The sequence below is a fragment of the Oncorhynchus nerka genome, linkage group LG8, assembly GCF_034236695.1.
Source record: "Oncorhynchus nerka isolate Pitt River linkage group LG8, Oner_Uvic_2.0, whole genome shotgun sequence".
NCBI classification, from domain to species: domain Eukaryota; kingdom Metazoa; phylum Chordata; class Actinopteri; order Salmoniformes; family Salmonidae; genus Oncorhynchus; species Oncorhynchus nerka.
In genome coordinates, this window is record NC_088403.1 from 18,777,382 (window position 1) to 18,793,226 (window position 15,845).

Here is a 15,845-nt window from a genome sequence, read left to right on the forward strand (position 1 = left end):
GCACAATTTCATTGCTAACTTAAACATGAATTAATATACTGTAGCTATTGAAACATGAGTTACTATTCTGAACAGATTCTTTGATGACATTTGTGTTTTGCACTATTTTGCAGAGGTTTCCAAATGCTGGGCCTAGTTGCATTATGGGCCTAGTTGCATTAAAAGCCCAGTTCTGTGCCCAGTTCTGTGTTTTATATATGTGTCCACACTATGAGATTGGAATAATACTGTGAAATTGTGAAAATTATGATAGTGCCCTTTTAGTGTAAGAAGTGTTTTTCAGAAGTGAATTTCAGCCTGTTTTGGCCTGCCTGGTGACATCATAAATTAGTTAATAGACCATTAAGAAAGAGTTCCAAATCTCTCTACCAATAATATCGGACCACTCCCCCGAGACAGTCCCTGCAAAATTGTTGCTTGAGAAATTGCTCTTTGCTAATGAACTATTTTTGTTTCTTTTTACAATTTTAATTGAAAACCATCACAATAAGGGACTTAATTCTGACCCAGTACTGATTAGATATTGAGATTTTTTTTAAAGAAACGCTGCATTGAACCTTCAAATCGCATGTTGTTTTCATTTGGAATACGGTACTGTATATGCACGAATCTGCCCAACTGTCGTCAATGTCAACATCCCTAAAATAGCATTAACTAATGAAAGCCACAAAGCCAGTGATGAGTGAAGACACTGTGTGTTTGCTTTATTACACTACACGTTTAATGTGATCTGAAAAAGGCCAGAGGATGATTTTGACCCAAAGGGATTCAAAAGTAATTTAAATAAAATGCAAAGACTCTTTGCCCTGCAAATATATTTTAATGAGCTGCCACATGTTTGGGAAATGAAACAGTATTAAGTCTTACTTTTTTTGTCGTTTGTTTATTCTTGAACTGAAGATGAGGGCTGCTGAGCTTTCACTAACCTTAAATAACCTGTAATGGAGTCGTAAGTGCTGTGAGGGCCACTCGAAACCCTGGCACACACACCTCCCTCCCACACTCAGCCGCAACACTCAGCCGCAACACCCCCATCCTCACCATGCGCTCGTTTGGAAGAAGCCGCTCGTTGTGAGGAGACGGTGTGGCGTTGCTAGGCAATGGCTGCTAGGGTGGAATCCCAGGGCGACAGGGGGCTGGTCGTGAGAGAGTGGCCCCACCTGCACCCAGCAGTCGCTAATTCAGTTTGGAACAGTCCTCCCTCTTACTCTTCCACTCTCTCTCTCTCCTCTCGCTCACTCTTCCAATCTCCTCTCTCTTCACTATCCTCCCTCTATCTCTCTCTCTCGCCCACCAGGGACCAGTTAGACGTGTGGTTGAGTTCAGCTGGCTTTCTGTTATATTAGCGACAAGGCCACAGGCCAACTGTGCATATCCACCAATATAGACATGCATTCTCAGTAGCAGGTCCTATCCAGTGGTCTATATATACATTACTCTGCTCCTAGATATTTGATATGAATACTGTAAGACTGGTGGGATGTACATTTCACAGAGACAGTGTTTACTTTCAGATCTGACTCTTTATCAATAGCCAGATGATAGACAAACCGTTTTATTCCAAGCTGACAGAGACAGACATGTTCAGAGCTGGTAGCCTGTGTACTGGTTTATGAGTACTAGAGGTTTATTCCCTGAAGTATTTTTTGCCGTAGTAAATGGTAGGTCTTGGTGGTTCTCTAGGTTTCATGCTATCAGCTGACACTGATAGCAGGAATTCTTATATCAAACAATTATTATATCATCAGTCTCATATCATCATTCAAATATATTGAAGACATGCATATCCATCAGCTGTACCTTTGCCAAATGTGATGTCTTTGGTAATTCAGCTGGCTGCTGTTGAGTTTAGGCTTTAGTAATAACACATAATCCTGATTTAATCCAGTGTAATCCTGTTAAAGGGGGCCTTCTGTTTGCCTTGCTGTATAAGACAGACTAAACACATGAAGAATGAGCTGTGTGTGTGTGCTTGTGTGTGTGTGTGAGACACTCATTTCCAGTAATTCCTTCTTGACAACTGTACATTATGTGATACTGTGAAATGCTCTGATGTAATTGGTTAATTACTATAATGAGGATTTTTTTGGGCAGGCATGCATGCCCTCATGTGTCTACCCTTCAACTACAGTACCTTCAGAAAGTCTTCAGACCCCTTGACCTTTTCCACATTTTCTTACGTTACAGCCTTATTCTAAAATGTATTAAATTGTTTTTTTCCCTCATCAATCTACACACAATACCCCATAATGACAAAGCAACCATTTTGACATTTAATTAAGTATTCAGACCCTGTACACAGTACTTGTTGAACTCCTATGGCAACGATTACAGCATCAAGTCTTCTTGGGTATGATGCTACAAGCTTGGAACACCTGTATTTGGGGAGTTTCTCCCATTCTTCTCTGCAGATCCTCTCAAGCTCTGTCAGGTTGGATGGAGAGTGTTGTAGCACAGCTATTTTTAGGGCTCTCCAGAGATGTTTGATCGGGTTCAATTCCAGGCTCTGGCTGGGCCACTCAAGGACATTCAGAGACTTGTCCTGAAACCACTCCTGCATTGTCTTGGCTTTGTGCTTAGGGTTTTGTCCTGTTGGAAGGTGAACCTTTGCCCCAGTCTGAGGTCCTGGGTGCTCTGGAGCAGGTTTTCATCAAGGATCTCTCTGTACTTTGCTCCGTTCATCTTTGCCTTGATACTGACTAGTCTCCCAGTCCCTGCTGCTGAAAAACATCCCCACAGCATGATGTTGCCACCACCATGCCTCACCATAGGGATGGTGGCAGGTTTCCTCCAGACATGACACTTGGCATTCAGGCCAAAGAGTTCAATCTTGGTTTCATCAGACCAGAGAATCTTGTTTCTCATGGTCTGAGAGTCTTTAGGTGCCTTTTGGCAAACTCCAAGCGGGCTGTCATGTGCCTTTTACTGACTAGTGGCTTCTGTCTGACCACTCTACCATAAAGGCCTAATTGGTGGAGTTCTACAGAAATGGTTGTCTTTCTGGAAGGTTCTCTGACCTCCACAAAGGAACTCTAGAGCTTTGTCTGAGTGACCATCAGGTTCTTGGTCACCTACCTGACTAAGCCCCCCCATTTGCTCAGTATGGCCAGATAGCCAGCTCTAGGATGACTCTTGCTGGTTCCAAATGTATTCCATTTAAGAATGATGGAGGCACTGTGTTCTTGGGAACCTTCAAAGCTGTAGACATTTTTAGTACCCTTTCCCAGATTTGTGCATCGACACAATCCTGTCTCTGAGCTCTATGGACAATTCCTTCTACCTGGCTTGGTTGCACTGTCAACTGTGGGACCTTATATAGACAGGTGTGTGCCTTTCCAAATCATGTCCAATCAATTGAATTTACCACAGGTGGACTCCAATCAATTTGTTGAAACATCTCAAGGATGATCAATGGAAACAGGATGCACCTGAGCTCAATTTTGATAGAAAAGGGTCTGAATACTTATATAAATAAGGTATTTCTGTTTTCAATACATTTGCAAACATTTAAAATAAAATAAAACAGGTTTCTCTTTGTCATTATTGGGTATTAGGTGTAGATTCCTGAGGATTTTATTTGATTGAATAAATTTTAGAATAAGGCTGTAACGTAACAAAATGTGGAAAAAGTCAAGGGGTCTGAATACCTTCCAAAGGCACTGTATGTCCAGTACAGTCTGGTGGTGGTGCATGGTAAGTACTCTCATGAACCAGGACCCTGGGAAGAGGTCCCTTTACACAACTATTTAATATGGCTGCTGGTGGAACCTGATATTTGCAGAGCTGAGGAGCACGCCAATTATTTGCACAGTAAATATATCTCTGATTGGTATAATAGGGGCAGAAGAACGCTCGGATCGCTCCACTCTCCCCGCCACAGCCCTGTATGGCAAACACTGCACATCTAGGCCTACAGATGGCACAGGAATGATAGCTATGACGGGTAATAATCATGATGTGCCTTGAACTATGAGCTATTCATAGATTAACCAGCCATCTGGGTTTATATCACTCACACAGGCTCTTAAACTCTAGTCATAAACCTTCCTAATATTGAGTTGCAACCCTTTTGCCCTCAGAACAGCCTTAATTCGTCAGGGCATGGATGCTACAAGGTGTTCAAAAGCGTTCCACAGGGATGCTGGCCCATGTTGACTCCAAATGAGAAAACAGCTCACGCTAACCATTTTACTCGACCTAGCAGAGCTGGTTATGCTGTTTTTATGTTATCCAGAGCATTGGTGACTGCAACTAAGCTGCTAGCAACAATTGAGTTACGTTCTTTTGCCAACGTTTACTGACACCGGAAATATTCAACGGGTGTTGAGCGTTTGTACATTTGTCAGGTATTTGTGAGTTACTCAGACGAAAGCGCTCTGAAATCGGAGTAGATAGCCAGAGTGAATTTACCTCATATGTCTACCGACAGTTGTTGCAGTGACATCATGAACAATCTATTGAAATGGTTACTTGCAAAAGACAGTGGAGTCTTTTGATTAGACATGTAGCTAGCAGGCTAGCTAAACAATGAACCAAAATCCCAACTCATAACATTACTACCCTGCATGAATCTGCAGGTAGCTAACCAACCAGGTTCAATATTAGCAAGCTAACATTAGGCTATAACTAACAATGCAAATGGCTCTGAGATACAAATAATATTACTACACAGATCATACATGTAACGTTAGCTAGCGAGCCAGCCAGCTAACGTTAGCTAGCTAGCTAACAGTACACTTTAACTTGAAATGAAAATGACTTTCTGACAAAATTACAAACGTGTAACATCTGAAAATGTAGCTAGCTAGACTATCTTACCCGTATACATGGGTAACAGTTCTCCCGCTCTGTCATGGATGCCATGGTTGCCCTTAGTTTGAAGATGTAATCCGGAGACAGGTGTTTTATATAACAGCCTTCTGTTGTGTTCCCTTTTGACTCTCTCTGCATATTTGCAATCAAACACCAGAATATTCTCCATCTCATTAGCTATCATACTCTAATTCCAGTGATTTCAAACCTTAGTCCTCCACAAAGTGGACAGCAACATTTATGCAGTTCACTACATGATATCTTTCAAAATAGCTGTGGTAGGAAGGATTACCTACACATACTGACCAGCTCATGCTATAGACAGAAGCATGCTACATGGCAGACCAATCCGAACACATCTCTCGGCATTTCCATCCCACTCATTATCTCATCCAATCATGGTTAGCGGGAAGGTTGCTGACTTTTTCCGTGGCTAAACCAACTAGGCTCATAATTTAACAATTGTATTTACAGATGGCATACAAGTTTTTTTATTAAGGCACATGAAAGTTCACATGTTCCAGAGGGCATTTCTGCAAAAGAACACATTTTGATAAGAAAATGTTTGTGTTCAAATGGCTCTCCTGTGAAGTAGTGACTCGTAAAATACCCCTGGTTTCCTGAAACGAGTCACAAATAACGATTGACATATTTTCATTAAAAACATTATTTTGATTAATTTGTTCATACTATTGCATCTTTCCACAAGATATAGTCCCAACACAAATCTAGGGTTGCTACACAAGCCGGCTGGTCATTCGTTCTATCGGTTCGGTTGCAAGAGACGTGACCCAGTCATTCAGTCTTCTTGTTCTGTATCTATAGACGCGGCCCAAGTCGTTCATTCTTAATGTTCCATTGTCATACTGGCTGGCAACGTTCTTATCGTTTGCTTGCCAGCTAGACAACTACGGCTAACTTACAGTCACATCAAAAAAGTGCAGCCAGAATACCAGCAAAGTAGCTGCATTAGCATTTGTTTGAGCAGTTTCTAGAGACTTTTATTTTGATACATCCTTAATAATGAGCTAATGAGGTGCGAGTTCACCTGGCAAAGAAAATGTGCTCACTTGTCAGGATATTGTTGTTCAGAAGAGCTAGCCAACAACACAGCTAACACAATCACTTCAAACTGAAGCTGGAAAGATTGCATTTATTTGTATATATCCCCAAAAATTATGCCAGCTGATTCATGATTTCAACTGGCTGAGAAACGCCTGTCTGTCTCGTCTCAACTACCGGCATGTTCATTACATGTTCATGACCAGTTTTAGATTGAATTTGAATATTGAAACAATGTTGCAATTGTCGGAGAGACAGACAGTAAGGATTAAACAAATCTCCGCTGTTGAAAACTAAATGCTAGTCAAAAACAAATGTGAGATAATGTCTAGATGCTTTTAATAGTGGAGATCAAGTTGATAAATTGCTTGGCTGGGCTGATGAGACAGTGGATTGCGCAGTCAGATGGAACATAGTAAATAGTCATTTTAAAGTCATAGATTTAGCAGATGGTAACTTGTGGAATAGACACCAGCTGGAATGCGGTTTTAACCAATCAGCATTAGACCCACCCGTTGTATAAAATGTATTAATGCCAGATAGATAGATAGATAGATAGATAGATAGATAGATAGATAGATAGAAAAATCAAATCAAATCAAATCACATAGATAGATAGATAGATAGATGCCAATATAAGAGTGGTTATATATCCCCAGCCCAATTCTTCAGTTTAGCAAGCAAAGGGGCAGGGGTCAGACTGTTAATGATCTGGTACCTTTAAAAAAATAACTGCTATTTGATATAGGCCATGCAGTCACAATTTTAGAACAGTTTCCTTACAATTTTAGAACACACTTTCCTTTGTCCCGATAGAAATATCATACATATGTGATATAATGTATATTTTTTTTAAAAAGGGATGCCGTTTTTGTCTGCCAGTGAGTTTGTCTGACTGGCTGGTGTTGTGTGCTCGCTAGGCGGTGGCCGTTCGTTGCCCAGCCCCAGTGAGGAGTGAGTGCCTTGTATGGAGAGCAACGCGTGATGATGATCGTTCTCAGGCAAGGGGTGGGGGTAAAGTGGAGTGGGGGGCTCGGAAACCAATCCGCTCGGGAGGGCTCTCTCACACACATTTCCTACACACACTGTTCCGTGCTGACGAGCGGGGGAGATATGAGAACGGGGCGTCCTCCCTCTCCACTCTTCTAAAAACACACTGGACGCTTCTTGTAAGGTTACCGCCGGAGATCTGACACACACTCTTTCAAAAAGACATACAAACACAAACTCATCAGGGGGAGACGAACCAGCTGAGATTTGTTTTCAAACTGTCCCCCGATGGCTGCGTGACAGGTCCATTGAACGCGCAAGAAGACGCACACGGTTCCAGGATTTGGACTGCTTCACGCATCTCTTTCCCTGTCTTGAGTCGTGTTTTATGATCGTGTGTTGGAAACTCCGTTCAGTCATGGATACCTACAGCTCCTTCCCCGTTCTACTTTTACTTCTGGCCTCGTTAAATAGTGTGTCAACCGTGCAGTTCCCGTCGCCACTTCTGTAAGTAGCCTTACCAGACAGCATGTCCTGTGATGACAGCCAGTCCTCCGATGACAGCCTGTTTGCTTTCCCAATACTAAACCTAAAGCAAAATACAATAAATTCATAAAATACATTTATGGCTATTGTGATGTAGGATAGTTTTTATTTATATTATTATAATATAATAAGTATATCATTATAATAAGCCTATTTGACTATGTTGTTATGTTTACAAATAGCCCAATAATAGCCTACAACATTTTGGGAAAAACTTGCATTGCAAACGGTTACCCATCGGTTTATGAAAACAAACAGTCAATGGAAATGCATAACGTCTTCGAAAACTGTGACAATGTTTGAATTGTGCCTCTGGATCTTGCTGAATTTAGCCTGTAGTTAATAGCCGACTTCGTTTGATTAAACACACTTTACACTGATTTAGTGGCGGATCAATCAGTCATAATAAATAGGCTATTGTCATTACATAGGCTACCCCGGGTGATTCTATGGGGGGGGGGTCATGGGAAAATCAGCAAATCACATCACAAATAGCTTTGAAAATGTATTTAAATTATGATGCATTGTATTGTCACTGTTTCAACTGTTAATTTGTATCTGCCCTAATTTATTAAATACATTTGAATTGATCCATATTCAAGTTAGATACTCATAGATGTTCAGTGGTAACTCCCCCTCCAATACACATTTTTTGAAAGTGGAAGCTGATTTACTGGATTTACACCATTTAAAAGCTCTAAATTTATATTTGGAGAACAACAAAAACAGTCAAAAATGACTTCAGCCATTATCAACTTGGCTGTTGTAGCTTCATTCACCTCAGGTGATAAGAGTAGTGCATAACATTCTAGAACAAATACATGCCATAGCCTACAGAAATTTGCTACTACACGCTAGCAACTACACTAGCTCAGCACCTGCCAAGTCAAACGGGAGTTACCTAGCCACCTAACCTAACTCTTAATGTTCGAATCTCATCATAGACAATTTTAGCAAATTTGCAACTGCTAACTACTTTTAGCTACTTTGCAACTACTTAGCATGTTAGCTAACCCTTCCCCTAACTCTTTAACCTAACTCCTAACCTTAACCCTAACAACTAACCCATAGCCTGCTAGCTAACGTTAGCCTTAGCCACCTAGCCATGTTAGCAACAATGCATTTGAATTAATAAAATATCATACTTTTTGCAAATTTGTTGCGTATTGTACGAATTGCAATATTAAATGCTCTGAGATCATGTTGAGCCATCTTCCATAGTCCTAAAGCCTGTCAACCAATCAACCAGCCTTCCCGCCAACTCTGAGCCGTCCGCATGGTCCTCAAGCCAGCTCTGTAATACCGCTAAACAGGCAAAACAAATGCACCATCTTTTCTCTCCTATCGGAGCCAGATTGACAGATGGGGGGGGGCACTAAGTGTGGACAATCATATTTCAGCACCCTTCTGGCAACGCCCCTGACGTATCTTCAGGTAAATCATGTCCAACTCAATGAATTGGACGACTTGAATCTTTAATCTCAGTGCAGTGACAAGGCAAAGCAATGAATGACCAAATATTCTCAGCCCCCCCGTAGAATGCATGTATGGCTCTACACACGCAATTCCATTTACACTGAAAAAGCAGTACGCCAACCCTTTCATTGTCGGCATCATATTGTCAACGGCGACATGCCATGCGGTGGCATTGTGATTACTTTAGGAAGGATAGGCTTCTTTATTTCTATCCAATATGAGTTACGCAGTACATCCCTACCCACCCATGCCCTTTTCCTTGAATACCTTGCATGTAATGGTGGAACAGTGACTACTAAAAAAGTCAAAAGGTAGTTCTATATGCAATTTTCATAAATATAATTAGATCCCTGGCAAATGAACTGATCAAATGTCTAGCTACCATGCTCAGAACAGAAGACATGCTCATTCACTTTCACATGTCTAGCAGGTGCAGTGGTTCAGTAAACCAACCTGTCTGTGTGTTTATTAATGCCCACACTGCTATTCTCACTAGCTGTACTTCAAATGCAGCTAGTAATCAACTGACAGCCCACTCAGCTCCGGGGCGATCTGGTTCTGCCTAACTTCAGGGGTCTGTTTAGGAGGGTGCAACGTTACAGAACGTTCAGATAGGAATGTATTGTGTAGATTAGATGACCTATGACCTTGTCTATCAGGTAGGTATAGGTTTGGAATCCTGTTGGTTCTATGTGTTACATTTCTATCTGCAACGTTATGAAAGTTTCACCTCATCACCTCACCCCAGGTCTCATGGATGGAGGGCACAGGTGGCCAGTGGTACATTAATTGGGGAGGGTGGGCTCATAACAATGGCATTCATTTAATAGCATTAATAGCGTTCCATTCACTCCATTCCATCCATTATAATGAGCCGTCCTCCCCTCAGCAGCATCCTGTGAGGGAGGGTGACATCACTGCCTGAACTATGTTCTGTTCTCTTGGTCTGTTCCCCTGGAGATCAAGTGATCCATTTGGCTCTCATACTAATTGCACCGACCAAAGGATGATGTCATACTGGCAGAGTAGTCCAGCCATAGGCATTGAGGATGTATAGACACTGAGTGTTATAGAGAGAGATTTTATAGACACTGAGTGGTTGATGGTAGTCGTGGAGTTTTAAAGACTAAACATGTTGATTGACTGACACATTATTCCCTATGAAAAAGGACTTTTAAACTGGCAATGATTGAGAAATCCAAAATTCTTTCAAATGCCTTTTGGGCTGGCCGAATGACGAGTTTCTGACGCGCACCGGCATCTAGTATTCAATTGGTTCCTTAGACGTTGAGGAGGTAGTGTGAATGATGGGATTTAAACCTGGTCTTCTACCCACCACAGGACTGTATTAACCTTGGCATAAACAGACTGGCAACCCGGTTAGCTATAATACTTGACTACAGTGGTGGTCAGTGCCGTTTAACGTGAGGGAGGACAATACATCTTTTCATAAGCAAAAGGCCTTATTTCTATTACAGCATGTTGGATGACTGTCATTCATATTCCATTCACCCAGTTCAATGTAACATCGGTAGGTTTAGGCTACTACATGATACTCAAATCTTCCCTGTACCCATCATGAGGCTGCTGCAACCCAGCCTATGAATGAAAGTTTACAATGTAGGTGCACACAGGTCGAGAGAAAATGTTGAGATGACAGTGACACATTCAATACCGCCTTGTACACTCTTGCCTGCATCTAGCTGATCTAGGGTGTAATCATTAGTCCAACAGTGCCAAATGAGAGTTTCTATTGGGCAAATTCAGGTATGTTATCCAGGTTTCATTTGCTTCCATTTAAGAAATATTTTTCAGCAGAATCGGTGGAATGAATACACCCCTGATCACTCATAAACAGCCACACTGTATTCATTCTAGCCTCTATGCACTCTCCTCCTCTCTCTCACCTTCTCCCTTCGTTTGTGGACTTCAATGAACAACACATCAGCCGTATGTGACCGGGGGAAAAAACCTTTCCAAGCCATGTCATAACCGCTACACACAGCCTACATAGTTGTCCCCATATTAGTTCAAGTAAAGTCCTAGTCAACATAACTAATATAACTAATGTGTTAGTAAACCCGCTACAATTATGCAGTAACGTTAGTGTATTGTCAGTAAGCAGTTACACCAGCGGGCCCCGGTGCCAATATATTAATAAAACCCAAAGCTTACCTTGACTTGGAAGAGTTCCAGTGTTGTGTTTGCTAGCCATAGCCAACTAGCTAATATAGCATCCCTCTGTTTGAGCGGGTGTTTGAGTAACTAAACTAACCGGCTGCAATTGCTAGCTAAGTAAGTGAAACTGAAAGTGAACAAAATGACAATCTCTCTCTCTCTCTCTCTCTCTCTCTCTCTGTTGCTCCTCCTTCATTTTTGAAGAAATTAATTTTGTTGAAAACTCTTCAACTATTGTCTTTCGCTCTCTTTGAGTCAGCTACTCATCACATTGTATGCACTGCAGTGCTAGCTAGCTGTAGCTTATGCTTTCAGTACTATTCATTATTTGATCCTTTGATTGGGTGGACAAGATGTCAGTTCATGCTGCATAAGTTCTGACAGGTTGGAGGACGTCCTCCAGATGTTGTCTTAATTACTGTGTAAGTCTATTGAAGGGGGTGAGAACCATGAGCCTCCTAGGTTTTGTATTGAAGTCAGTGTGCCAAGAGGAGGATGGAAGCTAGCTGTCCTCCGGTTACACCATTGTGCTACCCTACAGAGGGATGTTGAGGCTACTGTAGACCTTCATTGCAAAACAGTGTGTTTTAATAAATTATTTGGTGACTTGTGAATATATTTAGTATAGTTTTATCCAAAAAATATACATTTTTCGATGTTTTACAATAGATTTTTTAACGAAATTCACTGAGGAAGATGGACCTCCCTTCCTCCTCTGAGGAGCCTCCACTGCTTGACTACCATATAAAGCTGACTGGGTTTCTCTTTTTCTCACTATTGCCGTGATCAGAGCTGCAGCAGTTGGCCGTCCTCGGGTTGGCAGTGTAACCATACTGCTCATTTTACTACTTTGACAGTGATTTTGAGTGACTATTACAATGGAGGTGTTTAATAAAAGAATGAACACACACACACACACACACATGCACACACACACACACACACAGGCTGTTGAGAGGAGCTCTGGAAATTGTCTGAAGTGCTCCTATAGTTGTAAGACAGGGGTAAGACACAATTAACATCTTGGCTTTAGAGATTGTTCTTCTGTCTCATTCTTTATCTCTCTCTGCCTCTCCCTCTTTCTGCCTGCCTCTCTCTCTCTCTCTCTCTCTCCCCCTGCCTCTCTCTCTCTCTTTCTGCCTGTCTATCTGCCTCTCTCTCTCTTTCTCCCTACCTCCCTACCTCTCTCTCTCTCTCTCTCTTATTTCCCTGCATCTCTCTCTCTCTCTCTCTCTCTCACTCACTTTTTCTCCCTGCCCCTCTCTCTCTCTTTCCCCTTGCCTCTCTCTCTCTCTCTCTCTCATTCTGCCTCTCTCTCTCCCTCTCTCTCTCTCTCTCCCTGCCTCTCTTTCTCCCTATGCCTCTCTCTCTTTTTCCCTTTCTCGCTCACTTGCTCTTTCTCCCCGCCTCTCTTTCCCCATTCCCTGTATCTTTATTTCTCTCTGCCTGTCTTTCTTCCTGCCTCTCTCTCTCCCTGTCTCTCTCTGCCGCTCTCTCTCTTCCTCCTTGCCTCTATCTCTCTTCCTGCTGTTCTCTTTTTCTCCCTGCCTCTCTCCCTCTCTCTTTCTCCCTACATCTCTCTCTTTTTCCCTTTCTCGCTCTCTCGCTCTTTCTCCTCGCCTCTCTTTCCCCTTGCCTTCCTCTCTCTCTTGCTTTCTCCCTGCCTCTCGCTCTCTTTCTCTTGCTTTCTCTTATTGTTTCTCTCTTACTTTTCCTCTCTTGTCATATTGCTCCCATCTCTCATCCCCCTCCCTCTCCATCTTTCTATCCCTCTCTGTCACAGTGCGTGACTGCATCTCTGTGCTCCAGCGCTAACCTCACATGCCAGTGTCTGTCTGCCTCAGATTTTCTGCAGCCACTCTTCTCCCTCTCTCGCTCTGCTCTCACTCTCCTCTCTCTCTCTCTCTCTCTCTCTCCTTGAGATGGAACATGTCTCCTAGGCTGCTCCGTGGCTTCGAGGCAGATGATTAATATCATCGAATCTGAAATGCAAAGTCTGATGTCACAGATTGTGCCCCCAGAGAGGCCCAGTGCCAGCCAGTCAATCAGTCAGCCAGTCAGACACCCAGTCAGTTATTCAGTCAGCCAGTCGGCCAGTCAGTCAGCTAGTTAGTCAGTCATCCAGTCAGCTAGTCAGTCAGCCAGCTAGTCAGTCAGTCATGCTGTCAGTCAGCTAGTCAGTCAGTCATTCAGTCAGTCAGCGAGTAAGCAAGTCATCCAGTCAGTTAGTCAGTCAGCTAGTCAGTCAGTCAGTCATCCAGTCAGTCAGTCAGCTAGTCAGTCAGTCAGTCAGCTAGTCAGTCAGTCATGCTGTCAGTCAGCTAGTCAGTCAGTCATTCAGTCAGTCAGTGAGTTAGTCAGTCAGTCATCCAGTCAGTCAGTCAGTTAGTCAGTCAGTCAGTCAGTCAGTCAGTCAGTCATCTAGTCAGTTAGTCAGTCAGTCATCCAGTCAGTTAGTCAGTCAGCTAGTCAGTCAGTAAGTCAGCTAGTCAGTCAGTCAGTCATCCAGTCAGTCATCCAGTCAGTCAGTTAGTCATCCTGTCAGTCAGCCAGTCAGTCATTCAGACAGTCAGTGAGTAAGCAAGTCATCCAGTCAGTCAGCTAGTCAGTCAGTCAGTCATCCAGTCAGTCAGTCAGTCAGTCAGTCAGTCAGTCAGTCAGTCATCTAGTCAGTTAGTCAGTCAGTCATCCAGTCAGTTAGTCAGTTAGTCAGTCAGCTAGTCAGTCAGTAAGTCAGCTAGTCAGTCAGTCAGTCATCCAGTCAGTCAGTCATCCATTCAGTCATCCAGTCAGTCAGTTAGTCATCCTGTCAGTCAGCTAGTCAGTCAGTCGATCAGTCAGCCATCCAGTCAGTCATCCAGTCAGTCATCTAGTCAGTCATCCAGTCAGTTAGTCAGTCAGCTAGTCATTCAGTCAGTCAGTCAGCTAGTCAGTCAGTCGTTCATCCAGTCAGTCAGTCATCCAGTCAGTCAGTTAGTCAGCTAGTCAGTCAGTCGATCAGTCAGCCATCTAGTCAGTCAGTCATCCAATCAGTCAGTCAGTAATCCAGTCAGTCAGTAATTCAGCTAGTCATCCAGTCAGTCAGTCATTCAGCTAGTCAGTCAGTCATTCAGGCAACTAGTTAGTTAGTCAGTCATCCAGTCAGTTATTTAACCAGTCAGTCAGTTATTTAGGCAGCCAGTCAGTCAGCAGGTCAGTCCGTTAGCTAGTCAGTCAGCTAGTCTGTCAGTCAGCTAGTCAGTTAGTCAGCCAGTCAGTCATCCAGTCATCCTGTCAGTCAGCTAGTCAGTCAGCTAGTCAGTCAGTCATCTAGTCAGTCAGCTAGTCACTCAGTCAATCAGTCAGTCATCCAGTCAGTCAGCTAGTCAGTCAGTTAGCTAGTTAGTCAGCTAGTCTGTCAGTCAGCTAGTCTGTCAGTCAGCTAGTCAGTCAGATAGCTAGCTAGTCAGTCAGTCAGTCAGTCAGCCTGTTAGTCAGTCAATCAATCTGTCAGTCATCCAGTCAGTCAGTCATCCTGTCAGTCAGCTAGTCAGTTAGTCAGTCAAACAGATAGCTAGTCAGTTAGTCAGTCATCCAGCCAGTTAGTCAGTCAGTCATTCAGTCAGTCAGTCATCCTGTCAGTCAGCTAGTCAGTCAGTCATCCTGTCAGTCAGCTAGTCAGTCAGTCAGTCATCTAGTCAGTCAGCTAGTCAGTCAGTTAGTCAGTCATCCAATCAGTCATCCAGTCAGTCAGTCATCCAGTCAGTCAGTTAGTCATCCTGTCAGTCAGCTAGTCAGTAAGTTAGTCATCCTGTCAGTCAGCTAGTCAGTCAGTCGATCAGTCAGTCAGCTAGTCAGTCAGTCGATCAGTCAGTCATCTAGTCAGTCAGTCAGTCAGTCAGTCAGTAATCCAGTCAGTCAGCAAGTCAGAAGTTCAGCTAGTCATCCAGTCAGTCAGTTAGTCAGCTAGTCAGTCAGTCAGTTAGTCAGTCATCCAGTCAGTCAGGTAATCAGTCAGTCAGCTAGCCAGTCAGTCAGCTAGTCAGTCAGTTAGTCAGTCATCCAATCAGTCATCCAGTCAGTCAGTTAGTCATCCTGTCAGTCAGCTAGTCAGTAAGTTAGTCATCCTGTCAGTCAGCTAGTCAGTCAGTCGATCAGTCAGTCAGCTAGTCAGTCAGTCGATCAGTCAGTCATCTAGTCAGTCAGTCAGTCAGTCAGTCAGTAATCCAGTCAGTCAGCAAGTCAGAATTTCAGCTAGTCATCCAGTCAGTCAGTTAGTCAGCTAGTCAGTCAGTCAGTTAGTCAGTCATCCAGTCAGTCAGGTAATCAGTCAGTCAGCTAGCTAGTCAGTCAGCTAGTCAGTTAGTCAGTCATCCAGTCAACTAGTTAGTCAGTCAATCAGTCAGCCATTCCGTCAGTTATTCAGTTAGTCAGTTAGTCATGCAGTTAGTTAGTCAGTCAGTCAGACAGTTAGTCATCCAGTCAGTTAGTCAGTCAGTCATTCAGTTAGTCAGTCAGCTAGTCATCCAGTCAGTTAGTTAGTCGTCCAGTTAGTCATCCAGTCATCGAGTTAGTCATCCAGTCAGTTAGTTAGTCATCCAGTTAGTCATCCAGTCAGTTAGTCAGTCAGTCATTCAGCTAGTCATCCAGTCAGTTAGTCAGTCAGTCAGTTAGTCATCCAGTCAATCATTCAGTTAGTCATCCAGTCATTCAGTTAGTCATCCAGTCAGTTAGTCACAGTCAGTCAGTCAGTTAGTCATCCAGTCAGTTAGTCAGTCAGTCATTTAGTTAGTAAACCAGTC

The 15,845-nt window shown here is 43.0% G+C and overlaps 1 protein-coding gene across 1 annotated transcript in view; it reads left to right on the forward strand.

Moving 5' to 3' along the window:
- Positions 1-6,918: 6,918 nt before the first annotated feature.
- LOC115119944 (voltage-dependent calcium channel subunit alpha-2/delta-1-like) overlaps positions 6,919-15,845 on the forward strand; it is a 189,260-nt gene continuing 180,333 nt past the window's right edge. The window contains exon 1 of the mRNA XM_065021121.1: positions 6,919-7,371. Coding sequence (XP_064877193.1) covers positions 7,253-7,371 — 119 coding nt within the window. The 5' untranslated portion in view covers positions 6,919-7,252. The remainder of the gene's footprint in view (positions 7,372-15,845) is intronic.